The sequence below is a fragment of the Diabrotica undecimpunctata genome, chromosome 1 (genome assembly GCF_040954645.1).
Source record: "Diabrotica undecimpunctata isolate CICGRU chromosome 1, icDiaUnde3, whole genome shotgun sequence".
NCBI classification, from domain to species: Eukaryota; Metazoa; Arthropoda; class Insecta; order Coleoptera; family Chrysomelidae; genus Diabrotica; species Diabrotica undecimpunctata.
This window is the reverse complement of record NC_092803.1, coordinates 66,924,021-66,940,549: the sequence shown is the minus strand read 5'-3', so window position 1 is coordinate 66,940,549 and position 16,529 is coordinate 66,924,021. Positions and strand designations below refer to the sequence as shown.

The 16,529-nt window shown below is 30.1% G+C and overlaps 1 protein-coding gene and 1 non-coding gene across 2 annotated transcripts in view; both read left to right on the top strand.

Annotated features, from left to right (window-relative positions):
- LOC140450340 (myrosinase 1-like) overlaps positions 1-16,529 on the top strand; it is a 52,398-nt gene that overhangs the window by 30,724 nt on the left and 5,145 nt on the right. The window contains exon 7 of the mRNA XM_072543933.1: positions 429-560. Within this exon, the coding sequence (XP_072400034.1) occupies positions 429-560 (132 nt within the window). The remainder of the gene's footprint in view (positions 1-428; positions 561-16,529) is intronic.
- Positions 609-713, top strand: LOC140432961 (U6 spliceosomal RNA). Its single transcript, XR_011949864.1, has one exon. It is a non-coding gene; the product is annotated as a U6 spliceosomal RNA (small nuclear RNA).

Genomic DNA, 16,529 nt, shown 5'->3' with positions numbered 1-16,529 from the left:
AGGTGTGACTTTACAAAAAAGTAAGTATTAAAAATGACCGCATTTATATAACTGGAATGACATAAATTAGATATCAGCTTCTGCAAGTTATGCAGGAAAAGATTCTATCTAGAAAAACGTAGCGTTAAAGGAAGACGTATATCGTGGTTTTGCAATTTAAGACAGTGATTTAATTATTCGTCTAACTAACCTTTTAACGAAACAGTAAATAAAAATTAATAAAAAATAATAATAAAAAATAATAACTAATTAACGCAGTAATGTAATTATAAATAATATTTGAGAATACAAAGAATAATAATAATCATACCTTCGAAAGAAGAGGGCACTTTAAGAAGAAGAACTATGTTTAAACACGTATCTTTTTTATTAATATATGTTATTTTAGAATCGGTTATTATGTTCTTCACTAACACCATTTTTTATAGGTAGTGCCATGGAGTGGAAGGCATTTAGTAAACTGGATCAAGGACAACTATAACAATCCAGGAATTTTAATTACAGAAAACGGATATGTATCTAAAGGTGACAAAGATGATAGAAGGATCTACTATATTAAAGTAAGTTATTATATACGACTATATTAGTCAAATTATTTAAGATAGATCTTATTTGGTATTATATATACACTAAACATGGAACGATAGAGAAAAGGTAAGCACAGCCCCTTCCCAATAATGGCAAAACAAAATAGTAAAGCGTTCCATAATTTTAGTTCGTCTTGCTCTCTTGCATTTACAACCAGTTAGTCCATTGAAATGTTACATTTTTTATGCCTTAGCGTGCACTTTTCACATCGGGACATCGGGAAGGAGGGAATAAGTTCAAGTTTGTGAGGTCGTCACCATTGTTCTCCGGCCGCCATCTTGAAAAAAAGGGTGGGTAAGATATTTTCACGCTCCACGCTCTATCTCGTAAACTAGCAACACTAAAAAAAAATTATCGAACATTTTTTCTAGCAAATTAAATTGTCTTTATTTTTATTTCTGTCACTTTTAATCTTAAAAAAGAAAATAGTAAGTTATAAAGAAAATAACTAAAAATTTTGGAACAGATAAAGGTAATTATACAATAAAATGGTATTAAAGCAACACCAAAGAGGGTTTTTCATAGAATGATTTTTATTGCAAAAATTTGTTTAATTTCATTAATTTTTCTGGGTACTTGAATACTCGTCAGCTTGGAGTAAGGGATGGAAAGCGTTTTCACGCTGTATCTCGTAACCTAGCTACTCCACAGAAAATTTTATTAAACATTATTTGTAGCAAATTAAATAGTCTACAAATTTATTCCTATTACTTTTTATAGTTTAAAAAAAAATAACTACAAGTTTTTGAACAAATTTTCTTTTTGGCCTTAACTTTTCCTCTAGTCATTGTACAATAAAATTATGTCAGAGCAATATTATAAAGGGTTTTTAAACGTAATACACCACAAATTTGTATATTTTCATTAATTTTTTGTGTTTTACAGCGCTCCAAATTTAACCGGGTTCTTGAATAAGATAAAAATAAAGCATTGGACTTTTCTATCATAAATTTTTTTATTCTTTTAATTTTAAATTAATTTAATATTTTGTTAACATTATATATATAATTTAGCTCCCCAGGCCTAGAAGGCCCATGGCTTGGGTTACTATTATTTTCCATTCTTTTCTGTTTGTTGCTTTATTTTTCCAGTTTGGTATTTTAAGTTTTTCTATGTCTTTTTCAACATCCTTCTTCCACCTGGTTTTCGGTCTGCCTTTCTTCCTTTTCCCTCCTATTCCTCCCATTAGCATTCTTTTTGGCAGTCTCGTGTTTTCCATCCTTTGGATGTGTCCCAACCATCTCAGTCTTTGTGACTTTATGATCCCTACGATATTCGGCTCTCCATACATCTCCTCTAATTCCATATTTGGTCTTTTTATCCATAAACCATTCCATAATTTACCTCCAAATATTTTCCTGAGGACTTTTCTTTCCCAGACTTGCAGCAAGACTTGCTCGGATTTTTTCATTGTCCATGTTTCACTGGCATATAATACAATAGGTCGTATTACTGTCTTATATATTCTTATCTTAGCCCTTCTAGATATGTTTTTGCTTCTTAATAAATTGTTTAGTGCAAAAATACAACGGTTACAGGCCATAATTCTCGCTTGGATTTCTTCCTTCATATTTGGCCTTCTCGTGAATGTCGCTCCTAAATACTGGAATATTTCTACTTCTTCGAATTTATATGTTTTTTCATCTGTTATTACTGTCAGATATTGTTCTTGTAGGTAATCTCTTTCTGTCCATTCCATATATTTGGTCTTTTCTTCATTTATGTACATCCCTTTCTTTCTCGCTTTCATTTCTAATCTTTTTATTATTTCTTTTAATTCTTGCTTACTTCTGGCTATCAGTACAATGTCGTCAGCGAATGCTAAGCATTGGTGTTTTCTTTGATATATAAGTCCTGACCTGTTGATTCCAGCTTCTCTGATGGTAACTTCGAGGACGATACTGAACAACAGCGATGACAGTGGGTCTCCTTGTCGCACCCGCTCACTGACCTCAAACTTATCTGTTTCTTCGCCATTTATTTTAACCCTATTCTCTGTTTTTCGGAGTGTCACTTTTACCATTCTTATCAGTTTTTTACTAATTCTCATTTCACGTAGTGCTTTGTATATTTCTTTGCACTTTATCCTATCGAACGCTTGTTTAAAGTCGATAAATAGGGCCATTGTAGGTTTCCCATATTCGTAGCTTTCTGCTTGTATTTCGCGCAGTAGGAAAATTTGATCCACTGTGCTGCACCCTCTTCTGAATCCACATTGATATTCCCCTATGTCATTATCTATATTTTGAGATAGCTTATCTTTTATATATACTGCAAGTATTTTATATGCCACATTTAGTAGGGCTATTCCCCTGTAATTGTGGCATAAACTTTTGTCACCTTTTTTGTGAAAAGGGCACAGTGTCGCTTCGGTCCATTCCTTCGGTAATTTTTTTTGTTCCCATATGTCTTTTAGCAACTTTTCCAAATGCTTAATTAGTACTGGTCCTCCATATTTAAACATTTCAGCTGTTACTTCATCTCTTCCTGGGCTCTTATTATTCTTTCGTTTCTCTATTATTTCTTTTATTTCTTTTTCGTTAGGCGGTCTTTCCTCTATTCGTTCTTGATCGACATTTTCCTTCACTTCTTCTTCCTCTTCATATTCTGTTGTGGGAATTTCATTTAAAAGTTCTTCAAAGTTTTCTTTCCATCTGCTCAATATTTCTTCGTCACTTACTAAATTTCTTCTATTGTTGTTTTTGTAGTGTACAGGTTTTCCTTGGTACCCCTTTTTCTCATTTTTCACCCCTTTATATAAGTTTCTAATTTCTCTATTTTTATAGCTCTGTTCTATACATTTTAATTTATCTTCATTGTATTTTCTTTTCTTAGATCTTATTATTCTTTTGGCTCTTTTCCTTTGTTCATTGTATTTTCTCTCTATCTCTGTTGTTTTTTCTTGCATCATTTTCATTCTTAATTTATTTCATTCATCTAGTTCCATTTTACATTCATCGTCGAACCATTCTTTGTATTCGTGTTTTATATTTCTATTACTGGCCTGAGCTGCTTTGGTCATACATACTTTTATTTGCATCTATGTTTGTTCAATATCCCCACTTTCTGCAATATTATCTAATCCTCTACTGACTATTCTTTCATATTTATTTTGTTCCTCTTCTGTCAGTAGTCTCACAGGTTTAGTTGCTTTATACTTTTTCTTCCGCTGGTTTCTAAGCACTGGAATAAGTTGTTTCATTTGTATTTCAACTATAAAGTGATCTGAATCTGCATCTGGACCTCTGTATGTTCTTATGTTCTTTATACATTTTTGCATATCTTTTTCGACAAGCACATGATCAATTTGGTTTATGGTTTTCCCATCCGGCGATCTCCACGTTCCTTGGTGTATTCTTTTGTGTTGGAAGTATGTGCTCATAATGATCATATTTCTTTCTTTCGCGAAATAAATTAGGAAGTGACCATTTTCGTTCGTTGTTTCATGCAAGCTGTATTTTCCTATGGTGGGTACATATATTTCTTCTTTTCCTATTTTTGCATTACTATCACCTAGCACTATTTATACATCGTATTTGGGGATATTTTCGAATACTGTATCTATTTGATTATAAAAGTCTTCTTTTATTTCTATACTTTTGTCTTCAGTCGGTGCAGGTATATTTATAAATGTTATTTTTTGGTATTTTCCTCTTATTCTTAATACACATATTCTCTCTGAAATTGGTTTGAAGTCAACGATTAGATCTTTCAGCTTTTTATTTACCACAAAGCCTGTGCCTAACATTCTATTTTCTCCCCCGCTGTTGAAAAATAAATAGTCGTTTATTTCCATTGAGTTTTGCCCTAATTGTTTTGTTTCTTGTAGTGCTACTATTTCGAACTTGTATTTTTTGCATTCGTCGATTATGTGTTTTAGTTTTTCTTCCTCGTACGTTCCTCTTACATTCCATGTCCCTACTAATATGCATTCGTTTATTACTTTGTTTCCAGTAATGATCTCTACATTTTGATCATCTCTTTTACCTTTATCTTGCCAAGTCGTCTTCGTTATTTTAGCCTGTTTAAATTTTGCTGTTAGTTTTTTGGTTTTACATTTTTATCTTTTACTAATTTTCGTTGGCTGTTATTCCATGTCCATGTTTCTCTATCTATAATTAGCTTCTGGAATCCTATTTTTACATTTTTTCCATTATATCTCTCTGCCATAGCCTTACTTCTAATTTCTTTCTGTATAATTCTTTCCTCCTTTGACATATCATCATTTATGTAGATTCGCTTGTCTGGTTTGTTTTTAAGTTTATTTTTATTTTTCATTACTTCAATTTTGTTCTTCACGCTGTTAAGTTCTACTAAGGTAGTATTTTCTCCTATTTTTCTTGCTCCATTTACATCTACTGACACTTGTAGTTCTTTTTCTAGAAAGTCCTCTACGGCCTCTCGCACTAGTTTTTGATCATTTGTATCAATGTTTAGTCCTTGTATTACTACATTTTTCCTCTTTTTTTCTCTCTCCAGTTTCTCTATTTTTTCGTTTGCTGCGGTAATTTCTTTCTCTAATTGGCTTATTTTTTTAATAGCTTTTTCGTTTGTTTCTCGCATCTGTCTTATTTCATCTTTGTAGTCGCTTTGTTGATCTTTTAGTTCTGTAATTTCCCTCTTTAGTTGCGTAATTTCGTCTTGTGATCTATATTGTTCTTTTTTTATGTCTTTTACATCCATTGCCAATTCTTTCATCATTTTCATCATTTGGTCGATTCCACTTGTGTTTTCTTCTTCTCTTTTTTGTGGGGTTCTCGGTGTTTTTTATCTCCTGGAGTAATATTCATCATCTTCTCTCCTCCTTTTTCCTTCATCAGTTAACTCCTCATCTGAATTCATTGTTCTTTATTTATAGTAATTTTCTGGGCTAGGGTTATTAGTCACTGCGTCACGGGTGCAGTTGTGCGAAAACTCTACTCAATTCAAATTTCCGCCCACACCCGCGCTGGCTGCGTCCAATACTCCAACACTTTTATTCCTAAAACTCAGAAGCCGGCCCTGACTATATGTTTATATTGTTTGTATCAAAGCTACAATTATTACTATTAAAACTAATATTCTGCTTACTTACGATATCCTGTTGTATTGTTTACTTAATTATCTGGCTAATGATCTTAAAAACCAACCGATAAATATTTCTTATCTTTTTGTCACTGCCGAAATCTAATTTATTTATCAATGCTACTTTCACTATTTTAATTAAATTACGTTTTTTTTTCAATGTAGACGAATTGAAAATTCTTTTTTATAAACACTTATTATCTATATTTTACTTTAATCACTTGTATTTATTATTTGTTGTATTATTAGGTGTGTTCGCTTTGGCTGCTAAACCCAAACTCCTTGTTAACATTGCTGTTATTATTAATTAATTATCGACCCATTTTGCCACCACAAAACTTACCACACTTCGTGCGCTCGTGTATAATATAATTCCAAGATAAGTTTCTTGGTAATGAAAAAAAAATAAACTTTGGACCTTTTTAAAACTGCTCAGATCAGAAGTGGTGTCGACCAAGCTGAATCTGATGCAGATACCGCCATCATCTGTTCTGCGCTTGCTGCATTCCAAGCTTATGGTTCCGTGACTGTCATAGAAGAGGACATTAACATCCTTGTCTTGCTTATGGCATTAGGAAGGAAGCAGTCCAATGTTGTGTGTCCATAGAGTTAAATTTTTTATACCTTCAAAATGGTGTAAGTCGCTGAAATTATATTGTCCTTCTAAGCAGTGAAACTTCTTCTAAATATGCCTATCTTTTAGAGATGTTGGCAACCACATTGACCATCTTATTCTTTTCACAGCAGCTCGAAATAGATCTGCTGACGTTAGACCAATCCACTTTCTAAGATTGGCCAGCCAGGATGTACGTCTACGACTAGGGCCTCTCTTTCCCTCAATCTTGCCCTGTACAATCAACTGGCGTACATTCAATTTTTGTTTTGAGTGTTTTCTTCTCTTCTGTTTTTAACATACTACCTCTCCTCTACCTCTCCAACATATTTTGACCTCTCTGTATCAGGTCTTGTTTTTGCCGCGTATCTCAAAATTAATCTGATGACTGGTTTGTAAATTCTGCCTTTCATTTCTTTCCCGATATTTTTGTTTCTCCATCTTGTTTTATTCAAGCAACCTGCAGTGCTGTTTGCCCTATTAGCTTGATCTTCCACTTCAGTTTCGAGCTTTCCGTAGCTAGATAATGTGATGCCTAGATATTTAAACTCCATCACTTATCTGACCAGAATATAATCATCATATAAAATCAGAATTTGGTGTTTATTGAGACTAAACTAAATGTTAAACTAAATACGTACCATGTCGGGCTAGTATTATAAGGTTTTTTTCCTGTTTTTTTCTCATGATTTACTATGGAATCACCAACAGGAGGATTTTTACTGTTATCATGGCATGTGGTTGTCTTTTTAAATACGAATCACATGCTATGATTTTTTCTGTCTTACAATACTTACTGACTATCTTACAATAAAGTCGTCCCAGAAACGCTACTCAGTAATATTGGCAATATCAATAAAATCGTCTACTTTAAAATGTATAATATATGTCTGAATTGTCAATATAAACAAGTAAGATAAAATCAAATTATTAGAAGATTTTTTCACCAAGTAACAAAAAACAAAATTTATTTAATTTGTTAATGTTTATATTTTGAGAATAATTATTTCCGAAGTGGAAATTAAAAGATAAATAAACTTATTTTTAACTTTTATTGTGGCTTATTTTCTTTAAAAGAATAATTACATTAGGCTTAGTTTTTTATTACTCATATATTTTTTTATTCATATAATTTATTATTTTGTTAACATTCCTATGATATTATCTACATATGAAGTGGGCGCCTTTTTTAAACGGTGTACCCATTAGACCTAATTTACTGACAATTTCCAGGCGAGATAATATTTAGTATCATTATTATATTTAAAAAGTTGTTTTCCAGATATTGTTTTTTATTTTCGTATATTAATTTTAATATTGCCATAATGTCACTGAAGGTTTCACCAGAACAACTGAGGCACACTGCAGAGCATTTAAGGCCTACTTTTCGGCAACAACACCCTCTTTCACAGGGTCCGTTTTATCTACAAAAAATTAATTTTAAAAGTTCAGGGGTGCTAGAGTTTTGAAAGTTTTGATTGGTATCCAAATTGTTCCATGCTTTTTCTACTCCCAATCGTCAGGATTCCGCAGTGTTTCCTGCAGTTTTTCCGGGTGATAAACTCCTAACACTGTGAAAACGAGCTGCATTTTGTGTTGGCGGAAGCGATGGTAAGTTAAATGTAATTTTGGTCACTGTCTCGGCGAATCGTTTGGTATCTTATGTTGTTAAAGAATCATCTTTATTTCCACCATATAAATAGACAAAAAAACGTTTGCCAACGACAGTGGGCAAAGATATTTCTCACTAAGGAATAATGCTTTTCCGCTAGCTAACTTAGGATGTTTCTGTAAAATTTTGATGAATTTATGCATGCTTGTAAGAAACTTGCAAATTCTCTGCAATGACGTCGACATATTATATAAAACTTGAGTATAATTAAAGCGACTTACACCATTTTGAAGGTTTAAAAAAATTGGACACTATGGACATACAACATTGGACTGCTTTCTTCCTAATGCCGTAAGCAAGACAAGAATGTTAGTGTCCTCTGATCCACTTCTGATCTAAGCAGTTTTAAAAAGGTCTAAAGTTTGTTTTTTTCTTTTCATTACCAAGAAATTTATCTTGGAATTATATTATACGCAAGCGCACGAAGTTTGGTAAGTTTTGTGGTAGCAAAATGGGTCGATAATTAATTAATAATAACAGCAATGTTAAGAAAATATAAAAGTAATTTTAAATTAGAAGAATAAAAAAATTTATGATAGAAAAGTCTAATGCTTTATTTTTATCGTATACCCGGTTAAATTCGGAGCGCTGTAAAACACAACAAATTAATGAAAATATACAAATTTGTTGTGTATTACGTTTAAAAACCCTTTATAATACTGCTCTGACATAATTTTATTGTAAAATGACTAAAAGAAAAATTAAGACCGAATAGAAAATTTGTTCAAAAACTTGTAGTTATTTTTTTATAACTATAAAAAGTAACAGGAATAAATTTTTAGACAATTTCAGTTGCTACAAATAATGTTTAATAAAATTTTCTGTGGAGTAGCTAGTTTACGAGATACAGCGTGAAAACGATTTCCACCCCTTACTCCAAGATGACGAGTGTTCAAGTACTCAGAAAAATTAATGAAATTAAACAAATTTGCAGTGAAAATTATTTTATGAAAAACTCTCTTTGATATTGCTTTAAAATCATTTTATTGTAAAATTACCATTATCTGTTCCAAAATTTTTAGTTAATATTCTTTATATATTTTTATTTTCTTTTTTACGATTAAAAGTAACACAAATAAAAATAAAGAAACTTTTTGCCATTGCTACTTTCCTCCTGAATATAACATTGTAACGTCTTGTTTATTAATCTGTCATTGTCCCTCTCAGCGTAAGTCTTGCAGTGCTGCAATATCTATTTTATACTTTTTGAGTTATTTTCCTATTTTTAGCATTTTTCCTGGAACTAGCATAGTTCTTATGTTCCACGTGCTCATTTGTAACTCCCTTTTTTTTGTCCTGTTGTCTTCGTCTTTTATTTTTGTTTTCTTGTCTATCTTTCTTTATTTCACTTTTGTTGTACCTGAGTTTATCTGCAGCCATTTGCTGTTTCTTTGCCTCGTCAGTCAACGAATAATGTATCCTCTCATCCCTTGCTAGTTTTTTGAACCACCTCCAGGATGGTCCTCCAGCTGGTTGGTGTTTCTATTTCATCTCCTTTCTAGACCATTTATTATCAGTTTGTTGGCTTTAATTTGGACACGTTTACCTTTCTATATTTCATCAGTTGCTTTTCTTCGTATTTCCTTCTGTATTTCTAATTCCTCTGTCGTTAGATCATTGTTTATATATATATATATATATATATATATATATATATATATATATATATATATATATATATATATATATATATTGAAATGATATTGTTTAAAAAATAAATTTATAAGTTATATACTAGATAATTTTAGATATAACAAGTATTTGGTTATTTTAAGAAGTTAAATACTAGAGAATTTAATAAAAATATATTTATGTGAGGGCATTTTAAGAAATTAGCATATAATAGTTGTAAAAAGTTGTATTTTAGTAGTTATGATTTTGTAGATATATTTAAGTGAGCCATGTGACTAGGCAACACACTATACCCTCCATTCCAAGTGTCATTTTAAGAATTTTACGAATATAAGTGGGGTTATAGTTGTTTAAAATGTGTAGTTTATTAAATTAGAATGTTAAGTTACTAATTTAATTAAATATTCTGATCTGAAAAGCCTAAATGTAAACAAAATTATTAATAGAAAAGAATGGAATTCTCTGGATCACCGGAGATGGCCATGTTTGCGAAATGGTTTGTTCCAGAAAATTCAGACAAGTATTTAATAGAACTAAATAGAACATGATCTCTTACCAGATGATTCTAGAATATCCAAAAAGATATAAATACCCGAGATTTAGATTCAAGATGGCAGTTTTTAGTCAGAAGTCAGGCCAGTTTATTATGAAAGTTAGTAGACACATTTAGTTAGTAAAGTAAATTGTTCAGAATTTTCAAGAAGTCAGTCAGAAAAGTTTAGTAAGAAATATGAAAGTTAGTTGGAGTCAGTGAATCAGTTACAAATAGTCAAATTGTTTAATATAGTGAGTTAAATGAAGATTAAAAATTATGCATATATTTAATGCACATTTATAATTATACACAAATAATTATTAAAGATTATAAAAGTATATTAGAAGAATATTGGATGGACATTGGAAGGAATTAAAATTATATTATGATTGGAGATTAGTATAAATCAACTTATAATAATTGGATATTGGTATATTGAAAAGAAGAATAAATATAAATGGTGTTTGCTGGTTTGCTTGGTGGTGTATAAATGCTGGTGAAGAAAAATATATCTTAAATTGGTAGAAGCTGATAATTGGAAAAAGTAATTTCACAAAAACAAGGATAACCGAAGTACGAAGACATTCAGTGGTGATTAGAATATATATAGTGGAAAACAGTTCATTTAGGCATTCAGTGAAAGAAAGGTACAAAATTTTGTTAATATAATTTAGTTAGTGTCATAACAGTTTCAATTTTGAAGATAGTTTGTTTAAATTTTACATATAGAATTTAATTAGTTTTATAAGAATATCAATTTAAAATTAGTTTATTTTAAATTTACATTGGCTAGGTTAGATATATATGTGTGTTTCATAATACAGTAAAACCTCCCTTAACCGAAACCTTTTTAACCGAAACATCGTTTAACCGAAACGGCTGACAGTTTCAATAATTTCGTCAATAAAAAGTAAATGTTTGTCGCAAAACGTAAACAATTCTGTTAATTTCACTCACCAATTGATGTCTATGTGTGTTGGGAAAAACCAAGAGCTCTAAAAGATATTTCCGAAATAGCATTTTAAGGTATAGAAGCCAAAAAAGTTCATGGATGTCGACCACTTTATTTTTAGAATGGTTTGAAAATGAATTCGTCTTAAGTGTAAAATCCTTTTTAAAATCAAAAAATCTTCTCATCAAAGCATTGTTGCTTGAAGAGCAAAATCTACAAAATGGTGACAATTGTTAGATTTTTGCCACCGAATGTCACAAGCTTAATCCAGCCGTTAGACCAGGGAGTCATAGAGACATTCAAGAGACATTATAGAGAAGCATTCTTAAGACATTTGTTATTACAGGAGACGAATTAATCCAAAAGTGTTCCCGAAATTCTCAAATCTTTAACAATAAAACATTTTTATTGGTGAGCTGAGTCGTGGGCCAAGATCAAATCTTCAACTTTGGAAAAATGCTGAAACAAACTTTTTGATAAGATTTTGATTGACGATCCTGAAGAAGAAAATGGTAAGAAAACGACAGAAGAAATTAAACCTTTCATTAAAAATTTGCCGGGACATGACGAAATTAACTAAGAAGAGATACGTGACTGGTTAGCAGCTGATGACTCACAACGTGAATTTATCGGCCCGGATATCATTGATATGGTTCTTTATCAAGACAACCTGAGCATATCAGATGACGAAGATGACGACCCAAGAGGCAACAGGTAGCACAAGACCGTCGACGAGATTTTCAATGCTTTAGAGGAAAGAATTTTATACAGTAGGCCTAATTAGTTAGGAACACGACTAGATTCTTAATTTTTGTTGTCATTACATAAAGTTTTGTCCTTTTCAGATTGCTTTACGTTTCGTCGAACAATCGAATGAAGCAAACTTATGACGTTCTGCAAATTAACGATGGAGGGAGAGAGAAACATAGTTGTCAAACGAAAACGCAAAAAAAATAGCAGATTTCTTTAAAAAAGCATGTTAAACTTTTTCATTTTCCTTAATTTTATTACTTTATTTTGGATTTACTTATTAGAAAACATTACGAAATCAACTCATAGTATTTTTTAATACCAATACTTTGATCAAGAATATTATAAAAAACAATGTTATTTTTAACCGAAATTCTTGTTATCCGAAACGGCCTCCCCCCCAATTATTTCGGTTAACGGAGGTTTTACTGTAGTAATAATAAAGATAATTTAAAAAAGTACTTACAAGCTAATTCTTTGAGAACCGCGATAAAAACCCTATATATTATATTATTAAAAATACTCATTGCTCATCATTCAAACAAAAAATACATCATAACAATTTGGCACCCAACGCGGTGGCTCTCTATTTAAAAGAATTAGTTCGGGAAGATAAGTGCTCTCATATAATTAAATTAATTATCAGTAGAAAGGAAAAATTATAGATTTTATTTTTAATTATATTTGAACAAGTAAAGTCTCAAAATGTCTCAAGGAAAGAAAGGTACAAGAAGCAAAAAGAATGAAGAAGATGTGGAAGTAGAAACACAACCTATACAAGAGGAGAGTTTAGTTCAAGTTCCACAAGATACTGCAGAAATGAATCCAGAAAGAGAGGAAAATGTCAATATGGCAGCTTTGATGTCATTAATGATGCAGATGAACAAGACAATGGAAGAGAATACAAAAAAAATGGAAGAGAATTCAAAAGAAATCAAAGAAGACATAAAAAAATTGGAAGAGAATTCAAAACAAGTCAAAGAAGACATAAAAAAATTGGAAGAGAATTCAAAAGAAGTCAAAGAAGACATGAAAAAAATGGAACAGAAATTAGAAGAGAATTATAGAAAATTAGAAAAGAAAATAGAAGATAATAATAATAAAATTGTAAAACAAATAGAAAAACAAATGGATAAAAAACTTGAAGCTGCAGAGAAAAAAGTAGCAAATGAAATAAAAATTATACGAAATCACTACAAGAAAAGGATAGAAAATGAGAGGACAGAAGTAAAGAGGATTATTCAAGATAGATATAGAACAGAAAATAGAGTTACAGAAATGTAACTTAGAAGTAAAAATTAACGAAGACAGGAGAAACACAGAAGAAAAATTAGACGATATACAACAAAATATCCAAATAAATTGTAATCAAATAAGAAATGTGGAACAGAGAATAGATGATATTTCACAAATGAGAGACATAGGGAGACCTTACTTAAATTTAACAAATGAGACTGGGATTAAATTCTCTGGTAATATAAAAAATTTGCATCCTAGAGTATACATAAATAGTTTAAAACATAAATTAAGATTTGTGAATAATATTAATGATATTAAAGATTATATTAGAATGACATTAAATGACAATGCAGCAACTTGGTTTGCTAGTATTGAGAATGATTTAGATAATTTTCAAACATTTGAAAATAAATTTTTAAATTATTATTGGGGTGAATTAGAGCAAGCCAAGTTTAGAGAAATTCTATATTTTGGAAAGTATAATCAAAATTTAAAATCAAATATGGTAGATTATGCATTAAAACTGATAACAGTTGCAAAATATTTAGAACCACCACTTAGAGAGGATGAAACAGTCTTAAATGTATCTAGACATTTTGATGTTGATGTTGTGCAAACAATAACTGTACAAAATATTCAAACAATAGATAGTTTTATTAATTTTATTCAAAGAATACAAAGAGGCAATATGACAAGTAATAATAACAACAGAAAAAACAATAATAACTTTCAATATAATAAAAATGATAATCAACAATATAGACAATCATATAACAATAACACTAGGTATGGTGATAATTTACAAAATTTTAATAATAATAACAGTAATCAAAATAGACAGAATTTTAATAACAATACTAGTTATAATAGACAACATTTTAATAACAGTACTAATAATAATAGACAAGATTTTAACAATAGAAGAAATACAGAGCGACCTAACTATAACAGACAGGTAAGTTGTGTACAAAGGAATAGGAGCTGCGAAGACAGGGAACGAAATAGTACAAGGCAAGAAAATGTGAGTAGAAGTCATAGTAGGGAAAGACATAGGACATCAGATCCAAGTGGTCAGATACAATCTGACAATTCTAATAATCAAAATTTTGTGCAGTAAACTTTCTGAATTACAAGTTAGGCCGTTGCTATTATGAAAAACCTTCAGAATTTATTTCTTTAGATGAAGAGAAAATTATTGAATCTATTAATTTAATTTATATAAATGCTTTGGCCAAAAATAAAATGATTAAAATTATGATAGATACTGGTTCAGAAAGTACTTTAGTCTCGGAGAATTTTATTTTTAATACATTAAAACTATCAGATATAATAAAGATTCCAAAAATTAAAATTGTTGGTGCAAATAATACGAAGTTGGGTGAAATTGATAAACTAGCCAATTTTAAAATTAATATTCTTAATAAAGAAATTAATATGCAAGGATTTATTGTCAAGGATTTATGTGTTGATATATTAATCGGAAATGATGAATTGGAAAAGAATAAAGTAAAGATAGATTTTGAAGAAAAAATGGTAACTTTGGAAGGGCAAATAATTAAATTTATGCAGAAAGATGAGGTGGAAGAAGGAATAAGAGTTGATAGGATATTATTAAAAGAAAATAATGATGTTTATGAAGAAGAAATGTATTTTGATGATAGGGAAATGTCCCAAAAGAATGTAAAGAATATTTATTGTAGTGAATATTTAAGGAATGGAAATTTTAAGCAGATGGATGCCTACGAGGTGGAGTGCGTAAAATTGGAAGAAAGGAATAATGAGTACATAATGAAGAATAATTTTATTTGTAAAGAAGAAGATGTGATTAAAGTTAATTGCCCTGAAGAATATAAATCAATAGTCGTTTCCATATTGCAGCAACACAAGGGACTTGTCAATAAAGAAAATAGAATTGCACAAAATTATATCCATAGTATAAAAGTTAAAGAAGAAAAAGATTTTAAAACAAAATCATACCCAATACCATATAAATACAGAGAAGAAGTAAACAAAACAATTAATAATATGTTAGAAGATGGAATCATTGAGAAGGCAGACACACGTTTTGTTAACCCCATAGTAGTAGTACAAAAAAGATCAGGTGAAAGCAGGTTATGTTTGGATGCAAGGAATATTAACAAGATCACTGAAAAGCAATTTGAAGCACCAATGAGTATAGATGGAATACTAGGAAGAATTACAGGAATGTCATTTTTCACTAAAATCGATTTACAGCATAGTTTTTGGTTAATACCTTTAGAAAGAAAAAGTAGACAGTATACAGGATTTCAGATAGATGGAGTAGTATATCAATTCAAAGTAGTACCATTTGGACTTCTCCAATCATCTTGCAGTGCTCTATGTAGATTGTAGATGTCTTCATGATATTTTGGATCAATATGAACATTTTGTAATTCACTACATTGACGATATATTAAATTTTTCTAAAACGGCTGAAGATCATGAGAAACACCTAAAAATTATAATAAATAGATTAGACAAAGTTGGACTAAAAATAAATCAAGAAAAATGTACATTTTTTCAAAAAGAAGTAATATACTATAAACTTAACACTAATTATAAAAATACTAACAACTTACTGATAGATCCATTTCATAGATAGATGGTAGATTTCTTTGTTGTGAATAAATTTGACATCATACTTGTTGAATTTTGTACATATGGAAATTGTTTGGTACCCTAAAAATCATAATTTGGGGTTAGATACAGAATTGATTGTGTAAATGTCTTTATAAAAAGTGTAAAACTTACCAATTCATATGGATGAGAGCCTGTTGAATGGAAATAATTCCTAGATTTTGTCTATAAATAAACAGAACACAATATAGATTATATTTTTAATTAAGGTTATATTTTATTCTCTGATATAATATCCATTGCTCCATTTGACATGACAGTTTGACCATAGAATAGCCGAACTGTGCTCCGTTGTTCTCTGCTTTGACATAGACAGCGAACAGGGATGTATTTGATAGAACAATTAAAATACGAAATTAAATTATTTCATTTATTATAATTACTAAGGTATGTGGATAAGAAAATTAATATTTAAAAAAATAATAAGTAAATTATTTATTTTAAATTTAATTTTGGGGTGTTGAAATGATATTGTTTAAAAAATAAATTTATAAGTTATATACTAGATAATTTTAGATATAACAAGTATTTGGTTATTTTAGGAAGTTAAATACTAGAGAATTTAATAAAAATATATTTATGTGAGGGCATTTTAAGAAATTAGCATATAATAGTTGTAAAAAGTTGTATTTTAGTAGTTATGATTTTGTAGATATATTTAAGTGAGCCATGTGACTAGGCAACACACTATACCCTCCATTCCAAGTGTCATTTTAAGAATTTTACGAATATAAGTGGGGTTATAGTTGTTTAAAATGTGTAGTTTATTAAATTAGAATGTTAAGTTACTAATTTAATTATATATTCTGATCTGAAAAGCCTAAAT